Source organism: Cherax quadricarinatus, chromosome 98 (genome assembly GCF_038502225.1).
Source record: "Cherax quadricarinatus isolate ZL_2023a chromosome 98, ASM3850222v1, whole genome shotgun sequence".
NCBI classification, from domain to species: domain Eukaryota; kingdom Metazoa; phylum Arthropoda; class Malacostraca; order Decapoda; family Parastacidae; genus Cherax; species Cherax quadricarinatus.
Window position 1 is genome coordinate 5,189,037 of NC_091389.1, and position 23,139 is coordinate 5,212,175.

At 37.6% G+C, this 23,139-nt stretch overlaps 1 protein-coding gene across 1 annotated transcript in view; it reads left to right on the forward strand.

The window, feature by feature from the left end:
* Positions 1 to 23,139, forward strand: part of LOC128702501 (proteoglycan 4) — a 65,024-nt gene that overhangs the window by 36,119 nt on the left and 5,766 nt on the right. Inside the window, exons 5-6 of the mRNA XM_070105411.1 lie at positions 5,172 to 5,301; positions 9,215 to 9,370. Coding sequence (XP_069961512.1) covers positions 5,172 to 5,301; positions 9,215 to 9,370 — 286 coding nt within the window. The remainder of the gene's footprint in view (positions 1 to 5,171; positions 5,302 to 9,214; positions 9,371 to 23,139) is intronic.

Sequence of the window (23,139 nt, forward strand, 5' to 3'; positions counted from 1 at the left end):
ACATCTGCCACATTGCCCTCCTATCCACCCTGTCATACGCCTTTTCCAAATCCATAAATGCCACAAAGACCTCTTTAGCCTTATCTAAATACTGTTCACTTATATGTTTCACTGTAAACACCTGGTCCACACTCCCCCTACCTTTCCTAAAGCCTCCTTGTTCATCTGCTATCTTATTTTCCGTCATACTCTTAATTCTTTCAATAATAACTCTACCATACACTTTACCAGGTATACTCAACAGCCTTATCCCCCTATAATTTTTGCACTCTCTTTTGTCCCCTTTGCCTTTATACAAAGGAACTATGCATGCTCTCTGCCAATCCCTAGGTACCTTATCCTCTTCCATACATTTATTAAATAATTGCACCAACCACTCCAAAACTATATCCCCACCTGTTTTTAACATTTCTATCTTTATCCCATCAATCCCGGCTGCCTTACCCCCTTTCATTTTACCTACTGCCTCACGAACTTCCCCCACACTCACTGGCTCTTCCTCACTCCTACAAGATGTTATTCCTCCTTGCCCTATACACGAAATCACAGCTTCCCTATCTTCATCAACATTTAACAATTCCTCAAAATATTCCCTCCATCTTCCCAATACCTCTAACTCTCCATTTAATAACTCTCTTCTATTTTTAACTGACAAATCCATTTGTTCTCTAGGCTTCCTTAACTTGTTAATCTCACTCCAAAACTTTTTCTTATTTTCAACAAAATTTGTTGATAACATCTCACCCACTCTCTTAACCTCTCTCTTTTTCTCCATATACTCTTCCCTCCTTGCATCACTTCTACTTTGTAAAAACTTCTCATATGCTAACTTTTTCTCCCTTACTGCTCTCTTTACATTATCATTCCACCAATCGCTCCTCTTCCCTCCCGCACCCACTTTCCTGTAACCACAAACTTCTGCTGAACACTCTAACACTACATTTTTAAACCTTCCCCATACCTCTTCGACCCCATTGCCTATGCTCTCATTAGCCCATCTATCCTCCAATAGTTGTTTATATCTTACCCTAACTGCCTCCTCTTTTAGTTTATAAACCTTCACCTCTCTCTTCCCTGATGCTTCTATTCTCCTTGTACCCCATCTACCTTTTACTCTCAGTGTAGCTACAACTAGAAAGTGATCTGGTATATCTGTGGTCCCTTTATAAACATGTACATCCTGAAGTCTATTCAACAGTCTTTTATCTACCAATACATAATCCAACAAACTATTGTCATTTCGCCCTACATCATATCTTGTATACTTATTTATTCTCTTTTTCTTAACCCTTTCAGGGTCCAAGGCCCAAATCTGGAGTCACGCACCAGTGTCCAAGAATTTAAAAAAAAAAAAATTTGTTATTTTTTCTTATGAAATCGTAGAGAATCTTTTTGTGAAGGTAATAAAACAAAAAGTACGAAATTTGGTGGAAAATTGACGAAATTATGCTCTCGCGAATTTTGATGTGTCAGCGATATTTATGAATCGGCAATTTTGCCGACTTTGACTCCCATTTTAGGCCAATTACATTATTCCAATCAACCAAATTCTTAGCTATTTCACTAGTATTACTTCTATTCTATCGATTGAGCACAAGAAATCGCCAAGTCAACTGTTTCAACTACAAAATAAAGTGATCGGAAATTGTTAATTTGGCCAATTTAACACAAAGTTCAAAATATTCCAATTTCAAAATAGGGGCCAGAATGAACAATGTAGGCATTCCTGGCACTAAACTAACATTTCCTCTGTTCATTAGTTATGTTTTGAGGCTTTACAAATAAATTCCATTTTGATTTTTTATTCACATAATGAATTTTTATTTACACCAAAAAATAGAAGATTTACTGTTATGCAATACTGTAATAATTGTATAAATATCATCACTATATTTGTGAATGTATATTAGACCCACCAGCTGACGTGTATTAGACGTGTGAGGTCGTTTGTTTACTCTTGAATATCGGCAAAAATTTAACATTTCTGCTAATTTGAGCTCAGTTTCAAGCCATTTCCAGTGCTAAAACCAATCAAAATCATCTCTATTTCTGTAATATGTCTTCCATTCTATCAAATGAGACCAAGAAATCGCAAATACAACTATAAAAAACATACAAAAAAACACTGCAAAGTCGCTGTTTTAATCGAAAAATCATGATTTCAGTTTTTTTCTCTCATTATACACAGTGTGCTGCAGGATCTGTTTTATGTGGTGCACACATACCACATAGATGTATTCTCTCATATCTAGGCCCAAATGTATCACTCACAGTTTATCAGAGTGAGCTGAGCTCATGGCGTAGATGTACGGTTTGGACACTCACCGTAAAGCCGTAGATCTACGGGACGGACCCTGAAAGGGTTAAAATATGTATTACCTATAACTAAACCCCTTTCTATACAAAGTTCAATCAAAGGGCTCCCATTATCATTTACACCTGGCACCCCAAACTTACCTACCACACCCTCTCTAAAAGTTTCTCCTACTTTAGCATTCAGTTCCCCTACCACAATTACTCTCTCACTTGGTTCAAAGGCTCCTATACATTCACTTAACATCTCCCAAAATCTCTCTCTCTCCTCTACATTCCTCTCTTCTCCAGGTGCATACACGCTTATTATGACCCACTTTTCACATCCAACCTTTGCTTTAATCCACATAATTCTTGAATTTACACATTCATATTCTCTTTTCTCCTTCCATAACTGATCCTTCAACATTACTGCTACCCCTTCCTTTGCTCTAACTCTCTCAGATACTCCAGATTTAATCCCATTTATTTACCCCCACCGAAACTCCCCTACCCCCTTCAGCTTTGTTTTGCTTAGGGCCAGGACATCCAACTTCTTTTCATTCATAACATCAGCAATCATCTGTTTCTTGTCATCCGCACTACATCCACGCACATTCAAGCATCCCAGTTTTATAAAGTTTTTCTTCTTCTCTTTTTTAGTAAATGTCTACAGGAGAAGGGGTTACTAGCCCATTGCTCCTGGCATTTTAGTCGCCTCATACGACACGCATGGCTTACGGAGGAAAGATTCTTTTCCACTTCCCCATGGACAATAGAAGAAATAAAGAAGAACAAGAGCTATTTAGAAAAAGGGGAAAAACCTACATGTATATATATATATATATATATATGCATGTGCGTGTCTGTGAAGTGTGACCACAGTGTAAGTAGGAGTAGCAAGATATCCCTGGATTTTGCCTGTTATTTCAGAAGTCTATTATATCGAGGTCCAAGGCCAAAATCTGAAGTGGTGCCCCAGTGTCCAAGAATTTAAAAAAAAAAAATTGTTATTTTTTCTTATGAAATGGTAGAGAATCTTTTTGTGAAGGTAATAAAACAAAAAGTACGAAATTTGATGGAAAATTGAAGAAATTATGCTCTCGCGAATTTTGATGTGTCAGCTATATTTACAAATCAGCGATTTTTGCCGACTTTAACTCCTATTTTAGGCGAATTACATTATTCCAGTCGACCAAATTCTTAGCTATTTCACTAGTATTACTTCTATTCTATCGACTGAGCACAAGAAGTCACCATGTCAACTGTTTCAACTACAAAATAAAGTGATCGGAAATTGGTAATTTAGCCAATTTAACACAAAGTTCAAAATATTCCAATTTCAAAATAGGGTCCAGAATAAACAATGTAGGTATTCCTGGCACTAAACTAACATTTCCTCTGTTCATTAGTTATGTTTTGAGGCTTTACAAATAAATTCCATTTTGATTTTTCATTCACATAATGAATTTTTATTCACACCAAAAAATAGAAGATTTACTGTTATGCAATATTGTAATAATTGTATAAATATCATCACCACATTTGTTAATGTATATTAGACCCACCAGCTGGCGTGTATTAGACATGTGACGTCGTTTGTTTACTCTTGAACATCGGCAAAAATTTAACATTTCCGCTACTTTGAGCTCAGTTTCAAACCATTTCCAGTACTAAAACCAATCAAAATCATCTCTATTTCTGTAATATGTCTTCCTTTCTATCAAATGAGACCAAGAAAATTTCAAATACAACTATAAAAAACATACGAGAAAACACTGCAAAGTCGCTGTTTTAATCGAAAATCACGGTCTCAGTTTTTTCTCTCTCATTATGTACTGTGTGCTGCAGGATTTGTTTTATGTGGTGCACACATACCACATAGATGTATTCTCTCATATCTAGGCTCAAATTTACCACTCCCAGTTTATCAGAGTGAGCTGAGCTTATGGCGTAGATCTACGGTTTGGACCCTGAATGTAAAGCTGTAGATCTACGGTTTGGACCCTGAACATAAAGCTGTAGATCTATGGGACGGACCCTGAAAGGGTTAAGCGTATCACAGGATGGTTTATTCATCATTGTTAATCTAGACTCATATCAGTGGTACATGAGGAGAAATTAAGTAATTTAATTCAGTACAAAAATAATATAGTTTACGTGTAATAAAACATTGTTAAGTACAATAGAAAGCACTAATATGCAGTGTATTTCAGGCAGACTAATCCAAATGCTTAAAACTTTACAACTGGACATAGACTATTAAGTAAGATTTCTTATGCATTTAACTACAATCATATGTATAATAAGAAAGATAAATAATGAACAAATGGAATATGTACACAATTGTACAGTGGTACCTCGAGTTTCGAACTTAATTCGTTCCAGAAGGCTGTTTGAGTGCCGTTACCAAACGAATTTGTTCCCATAAGGAATAATGTAAACTAGATTAGTCCATTTCCAACTCCCAAAAATGCACTTACAAAAGCACTGACAAAAATACACTTGCATAATTGTTCGAGTTGGGAGCTGTTTGAAACTTGAGGTACCACTGTACTTGTGAATTTTTAGTGACTCTCTGTTTACATATTGAGTCGTAGGTGCTGTTTCTTGAAATATTTTCATGTACAGGTAATACTTTTTTATTCTCTCCATGTGTGTGTGCCTTTTAATACAATAATAGCAGGAAATTACAGTGTTTGTGCTTCAAACATCAGTGGTATATAATACTGATAAACTGAAGAATTAGACACATGTACAACATCTACTTAATAAAGCTTCCTGGTAGTTGTGCATGTGTTTAATTCTTCATTGCTTTCAGTTGTTTAACAGATATTCCACATGAGCAGATAAACTATAGTTTTATTTGTACTAAACAGCTGAGCGATGATGACACATTACAAGAACAGTGTGGTACTAGTACTGGACTTGTACAGATCCAGTTTGTTGTGAAACCGGAGGATTCTGGAGGCCGCATTGATATTTTGGACGTCTTGAAACCAAACGAAGGTAATGCATATCTGGAAGCTACCTTTCACGTGTTTATGGTCATTCTAAAATATTGGTTTTATTGGCAAATTTTTGTTATTACATTTTTTTAGGTAGGGAACTATTGTCTGAGCAAAGCTCAGACCTCTACAACACAATTGTCCTCAAAGATTTGTTAAGTTACTCTATGAATTAACCTTTAAACTGTCCAAACGTAGATCAACATTTTCCCACGTAGCACTCTGACCTTGATTTTCTCCATTTGAAAGCATGTAAAAAAACAGATCTATGTTCGGAGCTCTACGTGAGTGAACGCAGATCTACATTTGGACAGTTTAAAGGTTTAAGAAAGATCCTGGACTTCACCTTACGAAACAGGCAAAGCAAATGTGATAGTAACTATGGACAAGGTAGATTATAGTGGAAAAAATAAAATTTTTTTAGAAGACAGGGGTACTGACTTGCCCGTTAATGGTCCAAGGTGGACCAGAACATCATAAATTTCAGTCTACTGTGTACAGGTTATTTGTGTATTCTTCCAATCAAGGTATTGTGCCTTTTTTATTCTTCATGAAGACAATCCAATAGTTACTTGCACTAAAGATTATTTCTTGCAGTGTTTACTGCATAGTGCTTGCAAGTATGATCAGTAGGCTGTTCATTGCTGTATTCAGTATGTTATTTAGAATACAGTGGACCCCCGGTTAACGATATTTTTTCACTCCAGAAGTATGTTCAGGTGCCAGTACTGACCGAATTTGTTCCCATAAGAAATATTGTGAAGTAGATTAGTCCATTTCAGACCCCCAAACATACACGTACAAACGCACTTACATAAATACACTTACATAATTGGTCGCATTCGGAGGTAATCGTTATGCGGGGGTCCACTGTACTTTAACGTTCCATCTTAGGAATACTAAAGGGTTTTTGATGTGCTTCTAGTATGTTATAGGTTGGCCCGTTGTAAGATCTCTTTACTCTTGCATCTTTTGCTGTAGTCTCCCCTCATGGGAGGTTCCTTGACGCTGGTGAGGGGCTCTTGATCTAGGGAGTTGGATCTGTGCTCCAGTTCCCTGAATTGAGCCTGAATACCTTCCACCCCCCCACATGTGCTGTATAATCCTACAGGTTTAGCACTCCCCATAATTATCATAATAATAATTTGCTGTAGTCTTCAAGTTTGTTCATGAATTTTTGAGAGTGAGCGAAAGTGATTATTCTGACTTCGGAGTGACTGGGTACTGCCGCTCCCAACTCTGGAACTACACAGCTCCACATCTCATCATCTTACTTTCCTCGGAAAGTACAGTGGTCCCCCGGTTAACGAACTTTTTTCATTCCAGTAGTATGTTCAGGTGCCAGCACTGACCGAATTTTTTCCCATAAGGAATATTGTGAAGTAGATTAGTCCATTTCAGACCCCCAAACATACACGTACAAACGCACTTACATAAATACACTTACGTAATTGGTCGCATTTGGAGGTGATCGTTAAGCGGGGGTCCACTGTAGTTAGAGTTCTCTGTTCAGTTACTGGATTGGGAGGATGAGTCTGTTGTTTAGAAGTGATTTCAATAATTTTATGTATTCTGATCAGTTTGTGGAACCTTTCAAATGAAGACCTCTGACAGGGTATTTAAATGCTGAAAACTTGAGTTCAGGGTCACTGTGTATGTGCATAAACTGAATAATTACCATATTGCACAGCTTATAAGACTTGTTTTAGTTTCAATGGCTCGGCATCGGACATAACTGGGAGAGTTACAGCCCACCTCACACCCCAGACTTATTGCTCCCGTCACTGACCTTCAGTTTATAGGATACAGGCTCATTTTTTGGGGGGACATTTTATGGAAAAAATGCATCTAATAAGCCTCGAAATACGGTATGTAAACTTTAATAGTAAGAGGATAAGAGCAGTGAGAAACAGGAATAAAACAATGGTGGGTATCAAAAGAAAAAATATATACAGTGGAACCTCAAAAATCGAACTGCTCCCAACACAACCAATTATGTAAGTGTATTTTTGTAAGTGCTCTTATAAGTGTATTTTTAAGGGTCTGAAATGGAATAATCTAATTTACATTATTCCTGATGGGAATAAATTCATTCAGTAAAGGCACTCGAACAGCCTTCTGGACTGAAAAAAGTTCGATATTTGAGGCTCCACTGTATATAAGAGTGCTGTGATTAAAGGTTGTGATTCTTAAATTATTTGAGGGACACTGTAAAAATATATGCATTATGTATTATGGTTATACAGTGTGAAAAATTTATAGACAAGTGGTAAATGGTGTTGTTAATGTAACTCAGCACTGTATGACCCTTGTTGGTTTAGTGCTTTCTTTGATTATAATAATAATGTTAATGAAATTGATACAATGAGAGGCACAAATGACTTTCCGGCAAAAAATTTCTACTTAACTGAAGATCATCGAATTAGTTTGAAATAATAAGTCGTATTTTTAAAACTCTACCATTTGTTTATTAGCTGCCTTTCTTATTATACATATAATTGTAGTTCTTCTTCTTTCAACAAACCAGCCGTATCCCACCGAGGCGGGGTGGCCCAAAAAAGAAAAACAAAAGTTTCTTTTTAAATTTAGTAATTTATACGGGAGAAGGTGTTACTAGCCCCTTGCTCCTGGCATTTTAGTCGCCTCTTACGATACGCATGGCTTATGGAGGAAGAATTCTGTTCCACTTCCCCATGGAGATAAGAGGAAATAAACAAGAACAAGAACTAGTAAGAAAATAGAAGAAAACCCAGAGGGGTGTGTGTATATATGCTTGTACATGTATGTGTAGTGTGACCTAAGTGTAAGTACAGTGGACCCCCGGTTAACAATATTTTTTCACTCCAGAAGTATGTTCAGGTGCCAGTACTGACCGAATTTGTTCCCATAAGAAATATTGTGAAGTAGATTAGTCCATTTCAGACCCCCCAAACATACACGTACAAACGCACTTACATAAATACACTTGCATAATTGGTCACATTCGGAGGTAATCATTATGCGGAGGTCCACTGTAGATGTAGCAAGACGTACCTGAAACCTTGCATGTTTATGAGACAGAATAATGGACACCAGCAATCCTACCATCGTGTAAAACAATTACAGGCTTTCGTTTTACACTCACTTGGCAGGACGGTAGTACCTCCCTGGGCAGTTGCTGTCTACCAACCTACTACCTAGAATAACTATAGTTAACTGCATATATTATCATAGCATGCATGAGTGTGTTAGATAGAAGTGAGTGGAGACAAATGGTTTTTATAACTTGATGTGGTGTTGGAGTGTGAGCAAGGTAACATTTATGAAGGGATTCAGGGAAACTAGTAGGCCGGACTTGAGTCCTGGAGGTGGAGAGTACAGTGCCGGCACTCTGAAGGAGGGGGGTGTTAATGCTGCAGTTTTATAACTGTAGTGTAAGTGTACCTCTGGCAAGACAGTGATGGAATGAATGATGATGAAAATATTTCTTCTTTTTCAGGTCACCCTGCCTTGGTGGGAAATGGCCGATGTGTTAATAAAAAAATAAATTATCGTACTTAATAATCTAATCTATTCTATTATGCCTAACAATGTTTTATTACATTTAAACCACATTATTTTTGTGCTGCATAAAAAGAAAGAAAAATCTGAGCTTGAATATACAGTGGACCCCCAGTTAACGATATTTTTTCATTCCAGAAGTATGTTCAGGTGCCAGTACTGACCGAATTTGTTCCCATAAGGAATATTGTTAAGTAGATTAGTCCATTTCAGACCCCCCAAACATACACGTACAAACGCACTTACATAAATACACTTACATAATTGGTCGCATTGGGAGGTGATCGTTAAGCGGGGGTCCACTGTACGTACATATTTAATATGCGACAGTTTTTAGTACCATCGAAGTAGATCTTGATGCATTCTTCCTCCAGGAGAGACAGCAGACAACAAGAGTCAGGAGTGCATGGGGTCAGGCAGCAAGAGTGCCTCCACTGATGCCAAGACCCAGCACAAGGTGCCCAAGACCACACGCTGGATAGTCTGCCCAACCTTCAAGGAGATTCAGAGAGTCTTAAAAATACCTCAGAGTAAGTCGAGCTTTCAGAAAATTGTACAGGAAATCTGTAAATGTTGTGTAGGAAGTTTTCACTTGCTCTCTCTCTCTCTCTTATTTATTCTGTTAAATATTTTCGTTTTAATTCACTGACCATGAATACCCTTTAAAGTAGAGTCTGGTAAAGGGCTCTGATCCAAGGAATTGCAGTTACTCTCATCTTCAAGATCTAATTACAGTAAGCTCTCATTTAACCCTTAAGCTGTCCAAACATAGATCTATGTTTACACGCTTAGCGCTCCGATCTTGATTTTCTCCATTTGAAAGCATGTAAAAGAAAATGTAGGTCTATGTTCGGAGCGCTACACGAGTGAACGTAGATCTACGGTTGGACAGTTTAAGGGTTAAAGCTCATCCGTAGAGTGGGATTTTTTTGTAAATGTAATTCCTCTAATGGGAGGTAACTTGACGCTAGTGAGGGGCTCTTGTTCTAGGGAATTGGATCTGTGCTCCAGTTCCCTGAACTGAGCCTGAATACCTTCCATCCCCCCCCCCCACACGCATTGTATAATCCCTACAGGTTTAGCACTCCCCCATAATAATAATAATAATAATAATAATAATAATGTAAATGTGCTTGAAAAAGTACATCATAATTTTAAGAGAGCAGAAACATAAACAAAATTAACTTAATTTCTATAACATGGAGTGTATTATATAATTATGGTGATTGATATATACAGTACAGTAGGCCCCACTTATACGGCAGGTTAGGTTCCAGGCTACCGCCGGAAAGCGGACATCGCCAGAAAACAACACCATTTTGTCCACTTATAAATGTATATAAATGCCAGACAAGAACTAGGCATTAAAAAAAAATAAAAATAAAATACACACGCAGTACACTCATTATTTACCTTAAAATATTTGTAGTCTTCATGTAGGGTGAGAGGTGAATGCTATTTATTTTTAGGAAGTCGGGTGTGAGAGGTATAGTAGGCAGCCATGCCAGGCCTCCCCACCTACACATAATATATGTACTACAATATTTAAGCACCCAAGAGCGGTAAAATGCATATTCAGTACACTCATTACTTAACTTAAAATATTTATAGCCTTAATGAAGGTTGAGAGGTGGAAAAAGAGGTAAAACGAATAAACGAGAGAGAGAGAGAGAGAACAAGTAAATGAGAGAGGACAGAGATGTAGAGATGATGTTTATATGTTACATAGCATGTTTATTATATAGTTTTGAAAAAAATATCTTTAATGGATTAATGAATGTTTATATTAACCCTTTCACTGTCGAGACCCCTGCTCACAAGCCTGCTCACAAGCCTGCTCACAAGCTTGCTCACAAGCCTGCTCACAAGAATTTTTGTTGAAGAATTTTCAAAGAAAAAAAAAGTATTTTTTGTTATGAAATTATAGAGGATCTTTTCCCGATGGTAATGACACCAAAAGTACAATACAGTGGAGCCCCGGTATTCGATATTAATCCGTTCCTGAGAGCTCATTGAATACCGAAAATATTGAAAAGCGAATCAATTTTCCTCATAAGAAATAATGGAAATCAAATTATTCCGTGCAAGACACCCAAAAGTATGAAAAAAAATTTTACCACATGAAATATTAAGTTTAATGCAATAGAATAATTACAATAACAACAATAACAATAGAATAATTGACACTTACCTTTAATGAAGATCTGGTGATGATTGATGGGATGGGAGGAGGGGAGAGGTGTTAGTGTTTAGAAGGGGAATCCCCTTCCATTAGGACTTGAGGTAGCAAGTCCTTTTCCGGGGTTACTTCCCTTCTTCTTTTAATGCCACTAGGACCAGCTTGAGAGTCACTGGACTTCTGTCGCACAACATATCTGTCCATAGTGGCCTGTACCTCCCATTCCTTTATGACATTCCTAAAGTGTTTCACAACATTGTCAGTGTAATAGTCACCAGCACGGCTTGCAATAACTGTGTTAGGGTGATTGTCATCAAAAAAGGTTTGCACTTTAAGCCACATTGCACACATTTCCTTAATCTTTGAAGTAGGCAACTTCTTCAATTTCTCTATCCCCTCCTCCGAAGCAGTTTCCTCAGGTGTGGCCTCTTGCTGTTGAAGATGATCTTGCAGCTCATCAGTGGTTAGTTCTTCACTGGCCTCCTCCACCAACTCTTCCACATCCTCCCCACTAACCTCCAACCCCAAGGACTTCCCCATTGCCACAATGGATTCCTCAACTGGCATAGGCTTCTCAGGGTTAGCCTCAAACCCTTCAAAATCCCTTTTGTCTACACATTCTGGCCACAGTTTTTTCCAAGCAGTGTTCAAGGTCCTCTTAGTCACTCCCTCCCAAGCCTTACCTATAAGGTTTATACATTTGAGGATATTAAAGTGATCCTTCCAAAACTCTCTTAGAGTCAGTTGAGTTTCTGTGGTCACTATAAAGCACTTTTGAAACATAGCTTTTGTGTACAGTTTCTTGAAGTTGGAAATGACCTGCTGGTCCATGGGCTGCAGGAGAGGAGTGGTATTAGGAGGCAAAAACTTGACCTTAATGAAGCCCATGTCCCCAGAAAGTCGCTCTGCCAAGTCTGTAGGATGACCAGGGGCATTGTCTAACACCAGGAGGCACTTAAGGTCTGATTTCTTTTCAATTAGGTAATTTTTCACAATGGGGGCAAATGCTTGGTGTAACCAGTCATAGAAAAAGTCCCTAGTGACCCATGCCTTACTGTTTGCCCTCCACAGCACACACAAATTAGCCTTGACGACATTGTTTTTCCTGAACGCTCTGGGAGTTTCAGAGTGATACACCAATGAAGGCTTCACTTTGCAGTCACCACTAGCATTGGCACACATCAATAGAGTAAGCCTGTCTTTCATAGGCTTATGTCCTGGGAGTGCCTTTTCCTCCTGAGTAATGTAGGTCCTGCTTGGCATTTTCTTCCAAAACAGGCCTGTTTCGTCGCAATTAAACACTTGTTCAGGTTTCAAGTCTTCACTGTCTATGTAATCCTTGAATTCCTTCACATATTTTTCAGCTGCTTTTTGGTCAGAACTGGCAGCCTCACCATGCCTAATCACACTATGTATGCCACTACGATTCTTAAATCTTTCAAACCAACCTTTGCTGGCCTTAAATTCACTCACATCAGCACTAGTTACAGGCAATTTCTTTACCAAATTGTCATGTAACTTCCTAGCCTTTTCACAAATGATCACTTGAGAGATGCTATTTCCTGCTATCTGTTTTTCATTTATCCACACCAATAACAGTCTCTCAACATTTTCTAACAATTGCGGTTGCTGTTTCGTAATCACAGTTGCACCTTTTGCAAGAACAGCTTCCTTGATTGCCGTTTTCCTGGTCACTATAGTAGAGATGGTTGATTGGGGTTTACTATACAACCTGACCAGCTCCGACACACGCACTCCACTTTCGTATTTTGCAATTATCTCTTTCTTCATTTCAATAGTCATTAGCACCTTTTTTCTTGAAGGGTTGGCACTAGAAGCTTTCTTGGGGCCCATGGTGACTTATTTTGCAGAAACAAGCACCAAAAACAGTGATAATATGGATAATATGGAATGTACCGAATGTATCCTTAGATATGCGCACACTGGCTGGCTTGTAAACACTGGCACACACGGGGCAGTTCAGGCCACACGTGGACACGTCTCGTACGAATCACATCGAATACCGGATTTTCGATTGGATACCGAGGCAAAATTTTTGCGATATAATGCATTGAATACCGGATTTATCGAATACCGATGCCATCGAATACCGGGGGTCCACTGTATTTGATGGAAATCTTGTGGAATTTTGCTCTTGTGAAGTTAGCGGCCTCAGCGATATTTACCCATCGGCGATTTCACCCAATTTGAGAGCAATTCTCGACCAATTCCATCGTTCCAGTCAACCAAACTCATAGCTATTTCGCTAGGACTCCATTTGTTCTATCGACTGAGCACAAGAAACTACATATTTACTGATTTCAACTACCCAATAAAGTGATAAGAATTTGGTAATTTGGCCAATTTCATACACAATTCAAGTAAGGTCAATTTCAAAATAGGGTCCAGAATAAACAATGCAGATATTACATGCCTCCAGGTCACTCGTATATTACACATGCTCTTATGTTACACTTGCTTTCACACAAAAAATAGATTTACTATTGTGCATACTACTGCATTATTGTAAAAATGGTATAAATTATATCAGCGCATTTGTAAAAGCATATTAGACCCGCCAGTTGACATGTAATGACGTGATTTGTTTCCTCTTGAACACTGACAAAAATCGAACATTTTTGCTACTTTAAGCTCAATTTCAATGTACTTTTTGTCTGTAAACCCTTCAAAATCATCTCTATTTCTGTAATATGTATTCCATTCTATCAAATGAGACCAGGAAAATGAGAATACAACCATAAATACCATACAAAAATATACCACAAATTTGGTGTTTTAAACCAAAAACACAGTCGGAGTTTTTTTTCCTTATGTACTGCATGCTGCAGGATTTTTTTTATACTGCACACACTGACCACTCAGACCCATTCTCTCATATGTAGGCCTACCAGCTTTCTCCCACAAGATTGGAAGCCACTATAATTTTGGCATAATATTAGGGGACTGACACTGGCTTGAAGCCATAATGTTACTGGACCGACAGTGAAAGGGTTAATGTAATATATGACATTTAACCCACCTCAGAGTGATTATTATTGCATGTTATTATAATTATCATTATTAACCCTTTCAGGGTTTCGGACGTACTAGTATGGCTTATGCACCAGGGTTTTTGACGTACTACTAGTACGCCTAAATTCTAGCGTCCTCAAATCTAGTGAGAGAAAGCTGGTAAGCCTACATATGAAAGAATGGGTCTATGTGGTCAGTGTGCGCAGTATAAAAAAAATCCTGCAGAACACAGTGCATAATGAGAAAAAAAAAACTTAGACCGTGTTTTTGGATTAAAACAGCGACTTTGCACTGTATTTTCGTATGGTATTTATTGTTGTATTCTAGTTTTCCTGGTCTCATTTTATAGAATGGAAGACATACTACAGAAATTGAGATGATTTTGACTGGTTTTACAATGAAAAGTACCTTGAAATTGAGCTCAAAGTAGCATAAATGTTTGATTTTTGCCAAAGTTCAAAAGTAAACAAATCATGCTAAGCGTCCAATACACGTCAACTGGTGAGTCTAATATTCTTTCACAAGTGCGCCGATATTATATATACCATTTCTACACTAATGCACTAGTCTGCATAACAGTAAATCTTCTATTTTTTGTGAGAATAAAAAATTCATAGTGGAAAGCAAAAGAATGTAAGAGGGGCATGGGGACGTGACTAATGAACAGAGGAAATGTTATTTTGGTGCCAGGAATGCCTTTCATGTTTATTCTGGACCCTATTTGGAAATTGGCATCTTTTGAAATTTGTGTCAAATTGGCAAAATTGCTAAATTCTGACAACTGTATTGGATAGTTGAAATCGGTAAATGGGTGGTTTCTTGTACTCATTCGATAGAAAAAATGGAGTTTTAGCAAAATAATTATGATTTTTGTCGACTAGTACACTGGAATTGGCCGAAAATAGGGCTCAAAGTGGGCAAAATTGCCGATGCGTAAACATCGTCGAGACCGCTAAATTCGCGAGAGCATAATTCCGTAAGTTTTCCATCAAATTTCATACTTTTTGTGTCATTATGATCAGGAAAAGATTCTCTATCTTTTCATAAGAAAAAAATAATTTTTTTTTTTGAAATTTGGGCGACCCTGAGAACAAATCTGGGACACCGCCTGGGGACCCTGAAAGGGTTAATATGGCATCCTCAAGACTAACAGACTAATAAGACAGTGATTTTAATGTGTACCTGGACGACATCACAGTGTGTAAGTTTATTTAGGTACAGGTACACACAAGTATAATTATCAGAGTACATATATATAAAACACAAAATAACTTTAAAACACTTGAAATTTTGGAAAGTTTCCAGACATAATGGACAGGTGCAGTGTTCACGGAGCTCACAGATAATGTAAACAAACTGGGTGGGGTGCGGTGACCATATTAGAAAGCCATGTGGGGGGGGGCATATAGCGAGTTTTGGTCATAATTTGATACGTCCATATTAGCAGAACACTGTAGGGCAAAATGCCATAAAGTGAGACCCTACTGTATAAACTACTGGTTATGTAGGACATTTTAGGCAACCTTAAAACTAAATTATAACTACTAGTACAAAAGAATAAGAATTATGCTGGAGGAATTCAATAAGTCACTAAAAAAATTGCAATTAGGATATATTAAGGATGAAATCCTTCCCGTTCTACTGGAGCTGTATCGTCTGTTTATTACTACCCTATAAATATAATAATATACAGTGGACCCCCGCTTAACGATCACCTCCGAATGCGACCAATTATGTAAGTGTATTTATGTAAGTGCGTTTGTATGTGTATGTTTGGGGGTCTGAAATGGACTAATCTACTTCACAATATTCCTTATGGGAAAAAATTCGGTCAGTACTGGCACCTGAACATACTACTGGAATGAAAAAAGTTCGTTAACCGGGGGTCCACTGTACAGTAATTTTGATGTATTTAAGGCACTTTGGAAATATGGAATGGAATCTACTTGGTCAGTAGATTTGGAAACACAGGCTGTACTTCACACGCTTCGCTTTATGGTATTTTGCTGATGCAGTGGTTTTCAATTATAATCATTCTTCATTTATTCAGATATTCTATAATAAATCTATAAAAAATATAAATGGTTATAACTATGACCATAATTTTGAAATGGGTGGACTGGTAAGCCAGTGGAAGGCCTCAGTCAGATGACCCTAAGCTCCAGCGGTGGGTCATCATCTGACTAAGACCCTCGTCAGGAAACATCCTGACGAAGTTTACCTAACTTAGCCTAATAAGTATATTCTCCACTCACTATAAACTAAGGACAAAAATATTTTAAGCTGAGTAACGTATGTACAGTGGTCCCTCGTTTTTCGTAATTAATCCGTTCCTGGAGCCATTACTATAAAGGAAATTTACGATTTGCGAATCAATTTTCCCCATAAGAAATAATGTAAATACAATTAATCCGTTCCTGACACCCAGAAGTATTAAAACAAAAAATTTTTTTACATGAAATATACATGTAGTACATAAACAATACAATGGGAAATGATGAATGAAACATTAACAGCATAACACTTACCTTTATTGGAGATTCTTAGTGTATGGGAGACTGGAGGAGGAGAGAGATTGGATTGTTTACAGTTTGGAAGGGGAATCCCCTTCCAGCAACACCTCAGGTACCAATTGCTTCTCTGGGGTTGCTTCTCTTCTCTGTTTCTTAATGCCACTAGGACCACCTTGAGAGTCACTGGAGTCCTGTCTCGCAAAGTAACTGTGGAGAGAGCTTTGTTTCTGGCGTCTCTTTAACACTTCCCTAAAATGGCCCAAGACTTTGTCACTGTACATATTTCTCACCTTCTTTACCACAGGCTTGGCACTAGGAGCTTTCTTTGGAGCCATTGTAGCTTATTTAGTACTTGCAAGCACTAAAATGAGTGGAATATTATGAAATATTTCGTAGGAGCACTTGAGGGGACCTTCACTCACTGGTAAACAATGCCAGACTGGCTGGGTAGGGAGGCCTCCCCGGCTCACACGGTGCGTACGCGTCCCAGACGAACTACTATTCGCGAGTCAAACTATGAAAAGCGAGTCCATGTTTATACGAAAATACCCCTATGATTGGCAAAATTTACGATTGCCGAGAACTACGAAAAGCGAGGGACGACTGTACTCTATATGTACGTATTGTTTTAGGCCTGACTCTATTGCTCACTTAATATATGATAATGTAAATTGTTGCATAAAAATGGGTATTAAGTCTGAAGTAACACATACAGAGACTGTTTGGATAGAATTTTCAGAGGGGCATGAAAAATTGATTTTAGGTGTGATATACCGTCCCCCAAACTTAGATAGGGACCAAGGGAGACTACTATGGGAGGAAATTGTTAAGGCCACAAGGCACCATAATGTAGTAATTCTAGGAGACTTTAACTTTAGTCATATTGATTGGAATTTCTTGACTGGGGATTTAGAATCATACGACTTCTTAGAAGTAGTTCAGGATTATTTTTTGAAGCAGTTTGTGACAGAACCTACAAGGGAAAATAACCTGCTTGACTTAGTTCTGGCAAACAATGAATCCCTTGTTAATAATTTAGAAATTTCAGAGGAACTGGGCGCTAGCGACCACAAATCAATTACATTTAGCATTGAATGGAAGTATGATAGTAGGGATAACTCAGTAACAGTCCCAGATTTTCGCTTAGCAGATTACGATGGGCTTAGAGAACACTTATCATATGTTGACTGGGGTAACGAAGAGAGCTATCAATATGACAGTTTTCTGAACACTATACATGAGGCTCAAAGAACATTTATCCCATATAAAGAAATTAGATCAAATAGAAATGACCCAAAATGGATGAATAATAGGCTGAAATATCTACTAGGGCATAAGAAGGGAGTTTATAGGCATATCAAAAGAGGTGAGGGTCATCTTATGAATCAGTATATTGACATTAAGAGGAACATTAAAAAGGGGCTAAGAAAAGCTAAAAGGGACTATGAAATTAAAGTTGCTAGGGATTCTAAAACTAACCCAGGTCTATAGAACAAAAGTTAGAGATAAGATAGGTCCCCTTAAAAATAACTATGGGCATCTTACAGACAAAGAGAATGAAATGTGCTCGATTTTAAATAATTATTTTCTCTCAGTTTTTACACAGGAAGACACTAACAGTATTCCTGTAATTAATTTTTTTATAATAAGAACATAAGAACATAAGAAAGGAGGAACACTGCAGCAGGCCTGTTGGCCCATACTAGGCAGGTCCTTTACAATTCATCCCACTAACAAAACATTTGACCAACCCAATTTTCAATGCTACCCAAGAAATAAGCTCTGATGTGCAAGTCCCACTCAAATCCAACCCCTCCCACTCATGTACTTACCCAACCTAAATTTGAAACTACCCAAAGTCCTAGCCTCAATAACCCAACTAGGTAGACTGTTCCTCTCATCAACTACCCTATTTCCAAACCAATACTTTCCTGTGTCCTTTCTAAATTTAAACTTATCTAATTTAAATCCATTACTGCGGGTTCTCTCTTGGAGAGATATCCTCAAGACCTTATTAATATCCCCTTTATTAATACCTAACTTCCACTTATACACTTCGATCAGGTCTCCCCTCATTCTTCGTCTAACAAGTGAATGTAACTTAACCCTTTGAGGGTTTCGGACGTACTAGTACGGCTTACGACCCAGGGTTTTTGACGTACTAGTACGCTTAAATTCTAGCGCCCTCAAATCTAGTGGGAGAAAGCTGGTAGGCCTCCATATGAAAGAATGGGTCTATGTGGTCAGTGTGCATGGTATAAAAAAAATCCTGCAGCACACAGTGCATAATGAGAAAAAAAAAACTTTGACCGTTTTTTTTTAATAAAACAGCGACTTTGCAGTGTATTTTTGTATGGTATTTATTGTTGTATTCTAGTTTTCTTGGTCTCATTTTATAGAATGGAAGGCATATCATAGAAATTGAGATGATTTTGACTGGTTTTACAATGAAAAGTACCTTGAAATTGAGCTCAAAGTAGCAGAAATGTTCGATTTTTACCGAAGTTCAAAAGTAAACAAATCATGCCAAGTGTCCAATACACGTCAACTGGTGAGTCTAATATTCTTTTGCAAGTGCGCCAATGTGATTCATACCATTTTTTACACTAATGCAGTAGTCCGCATAACAGTAAATCTATTTTTTGTGAGAATAAAAATTCAAAGTGGAAAGCAAAAGAATGTAATAGGGGCCTTGAGACGTGACTAATGAACAGAGGAAATGTCATTTTAGTGCCAGGAATGTATTTCTTGTTTGTTCTGGACCCTATTCAGAAATTGGCATCTTTTGAAATTTGTGTGAAATTGGCAAAATTGCTAAATTCTGACCACTGTACTGGATAGTTGAAATTGGTAAATGGGTGGTTTCTTGCACTCATTCAATAGAAAAAATGGAGTTCTAGCGAAATATTCATGTTTTTTGTCGACTAGTACACTGGAACTGGCCGAAAATGGGGCTCAAAGTGGGCAAAATCGCCAATCCATAAACATCGCCGAGACCGCTAACTTCGCGAGAGCATAATTCCGTAAGTTTTCCATCAAATTTCATATTTTTGGTGTCATTATGATCGGGAAAAGATTCTCTATCTTTTCATAAGAAAAAAATATTTTTTTTTTTAAATTTGGCCGACCCTGAGAACGAGTCTTGGAGAGGGCCTGTCGACCCTCAAAGGGTTAAGAGTCTTCAATCTTTCTTCATAAGGAAGATTTCTAATGCTATGTATTAATTTAGTCATCCTACGCTGAATGTTTTCTAACGAATTTATGTCCATTCTGTAATGTGGAGACCAGAATTGAGCTGCATAATCTAGGTGAGGCCTTACTAATGATGTATAAAGCTGCAGTATGACCTCTGGACTTCTGTTGCTTACACTTCTTGATATAAATCCCAGTAATCTATTTACCTTATTACGTACGCTTAGGCATTGCTGTCTTGGTTTAAGGTTGCTGCTCACCATAACCCCCAAGTCCTTTTCGCAATCTGTATGGCTAAGTTCTACATCATTTAAGTTATAAGTACTAGGGTTATGGGCACTCCCGAGCTTCAGAACCTTGCATTTATCTACATTAAACTGCATCTGCCACTTTTCTGACCAAGAATATAGTTTGTTTAAATCCTCTTGAAGTTCCCTAACATCAACGTTTGAATCAATTATCCTACCTATCTTTGTGTCATCGGCGAATTTGCTCATATCACTAGTAATTCCCTCATCAAGGTCATTGATATATATTATAAACAACAACGGGCCCAAGACTGATCCCTGTGGAACACCACTTGTTACAGATCCCCACTCGAATTTAACCCCATTTATGGACACTCTCTGCTTCCTGTCAGTGAGCCATGATTCGATCCATGAGAGCACTTTTCCCCCAATCCCATGAGCTGCCACTTTCTTTAACAGTCTATGGTGGGGAACTCTATCAAAAGCCTTACTAAAATCTAAGTAAATAATATCAAATTCTTTATTGTGGTCAACAGCCTCAAAAGCTTTACTGAAGAAAGTTAATAAATTAGTTAGACAAGACCGGCCTCTTGTGAATCCATGCTGAGTATCATTAATCAAGCTATGTTTATCGAGATGGCTTCTTATAATCTGAGCTATAATTGACTCTAGTAATTTGCCTACAATTGAGGTCAAGCTTATTGGGCGGTAATTTGACGGTAACGACTTGTCCCCTGTTTTAAAAATAGGAATTACATTAGCCATCTTCCACATATCAGACACTACACCTGTTTGAAGAGATAAATTAAAAATATTAGTTAATGGTTCACAGAGTTCCATTTTGCATTCCTTAAGAACCCTTGAAAAAAGCTCATCAGGACCCGGTGACTTATTTTGCTTCAGTCGGTCTATCTGCTTCACAACCATTTCACTAGTGACTGTGATGTTACATAATTTATCTTCTTCTAGCCCACTATAAAAATTAATTACTGGAATATTGTTAGTGTCTTCCTGTGTAAAAACCGAGAGAAAATAATTATTTAACCCTTTCAGGGTCCAAGGCCCAAATCTGGAGTCACGCACCAGTGTCCAAGAATTTAAAAAAAAAAAATTTGTTATTTTTTCTTATGAAATCGTAGAGAATCTTTTTGTGAAGGTAATAAAACAAAAAGTACGTAATTTGGTGGAAAATTGACGAAATTATGCTCTCGCGAATTTTGATGTGTCAGCGATATTTACGAATCGGCGATTTTGCCGACTTTGACTCCCATTTTAGGCCAATTACATTATTCCAATCAACCAAATTCTTAGCTATTTCACTAGTATTACTTCTATTCTATCGATTGAGCACAAGAAATCGCCAAGTCAACTGTTTCAACTACAAAATAAAGTGATCGGAAATTGTTAATTTGGCCAATTTAACACAAAGTTCAAAATATTCCAATTTCAAAATAGGGTCCAGAATAAACAATGTAGGTATTCCTGGCACTAAACTAACATTTCCTCTGTTCATTAGTTATGTTTTGAGGCTTTACAAATAAATTCCATTTTGATTTTTTATTCACATAATGAATTTTTATTCACACCAAAAAATAGAAGATTTACTGTTATGCAATACTGTAATAATTGTATAAATATCATCACCATATTTGTGAATGTATATTAGACCCACCAGCTGACGTGTATTAGACGTGGGAGGTCGTTTGTTTACTCTTGAATATCGGCAAAAATTTAACATTTCCGCAAATTTGAGCTCAGTTTCAAGCCATTTCCAGTGCTAAAATCAATCAAAATCATCTCTATTTCTGTAATATGTCTTCCATTCTATCAAATGAGACCAAGAAATCGCAAATACAACTATAAAAAACATACGAAAAAACACTGCAAAGTTGCTGTTTTAATCGAAAAATCATGATTTCAGTTTTTTTCTCTCATTATACACAGTGTGCTGCAGGATCTGTTTTATGTGGTGCACACATACCACATAGATGTATTCTCTCATATCTAGGCCCAAATGTACCACTCACAGTTTATCAGAGTGAGCTGAGCTCATGGCGTAGATCTACGGTTTGGACACTCACCATAAAGCCGTAGATCTACGGGACGGACCCTGAAAGGGTTAAAATCGAGCACATTTCATTCTCTTTGTCAGTAAGATGCCCATAGTTATTTTTAAGGGGACCTATCTTATCTCTGACTTTTGTTCTATATACCTGGAAAAAAGTTTTTGGGTTAGTTTTAGAATCCCTAGCAACTTTAATTTCATAGTCCCTTTTAGCTTTTCTTATCCCCTTTTTAATGTCCCTCTTAATGTCAATATACTGATTCATAAGGTGACCCTCACCTCTTTTGATACGCCTCTAAATTCCTTTCTTATGCCCTAGTAGATATTTGAGCCTATTATTCATCCATTTTGGGTCATTTCTATTTGATCAAATTTCTTTATACGGGATAAACGTTCTTTGAGCAGCATGTATAGTGTTCAGAAAACTGTCATATTGATAGCTCTCTTCGTTACCCCAGTCAACAGATGATAAGTGTTCTCTAAGCCCATCGTAATCTGCTAAGCGAAAATCTGGGACTGTTACTGAGTTATCGCTACTATCGTACTTCCATTCAATGCTAAATGTAATTGATTTGTGGTCGCTAGCACCCAATTCCTCTGAAATTTCTAAATTATTAACAAGGGATTCATTGTTTGCCAGAACTAAGTCAAGCAGGTTATTTCCCCTTGTAGGTTCTGTCACAAACTGCTTCAAAAAACAATCCTGAACTACTTCTAAGAAGTCGTATGATTCTAAATTCCCAGTCAAGAAATTCCAGTCAATATGACTAAAGTTAAAGTCTCCTAGAATTACTACATTATTGTGCCTTGTGGCCTTAACAATTTCCTCCCATAGTAGTCTCCCTTGGTCTCTATCTAAGTTTGGGGGACGATATATCACTCCTAAAATCAGTTTTTCATGCCCCTCTGAAAATTCTATCCAAACAGACTCTGTATGTGTTACCTCAGACTTAATACCCGTTTTTATGCAACAGTTCAAGAGATCTCGGACATACAATGCCACCCCACCCCCCTTCCCGATACTTCTATCTACTTGGAACAATTTAAAACCCTGAATGTGACATTCCGC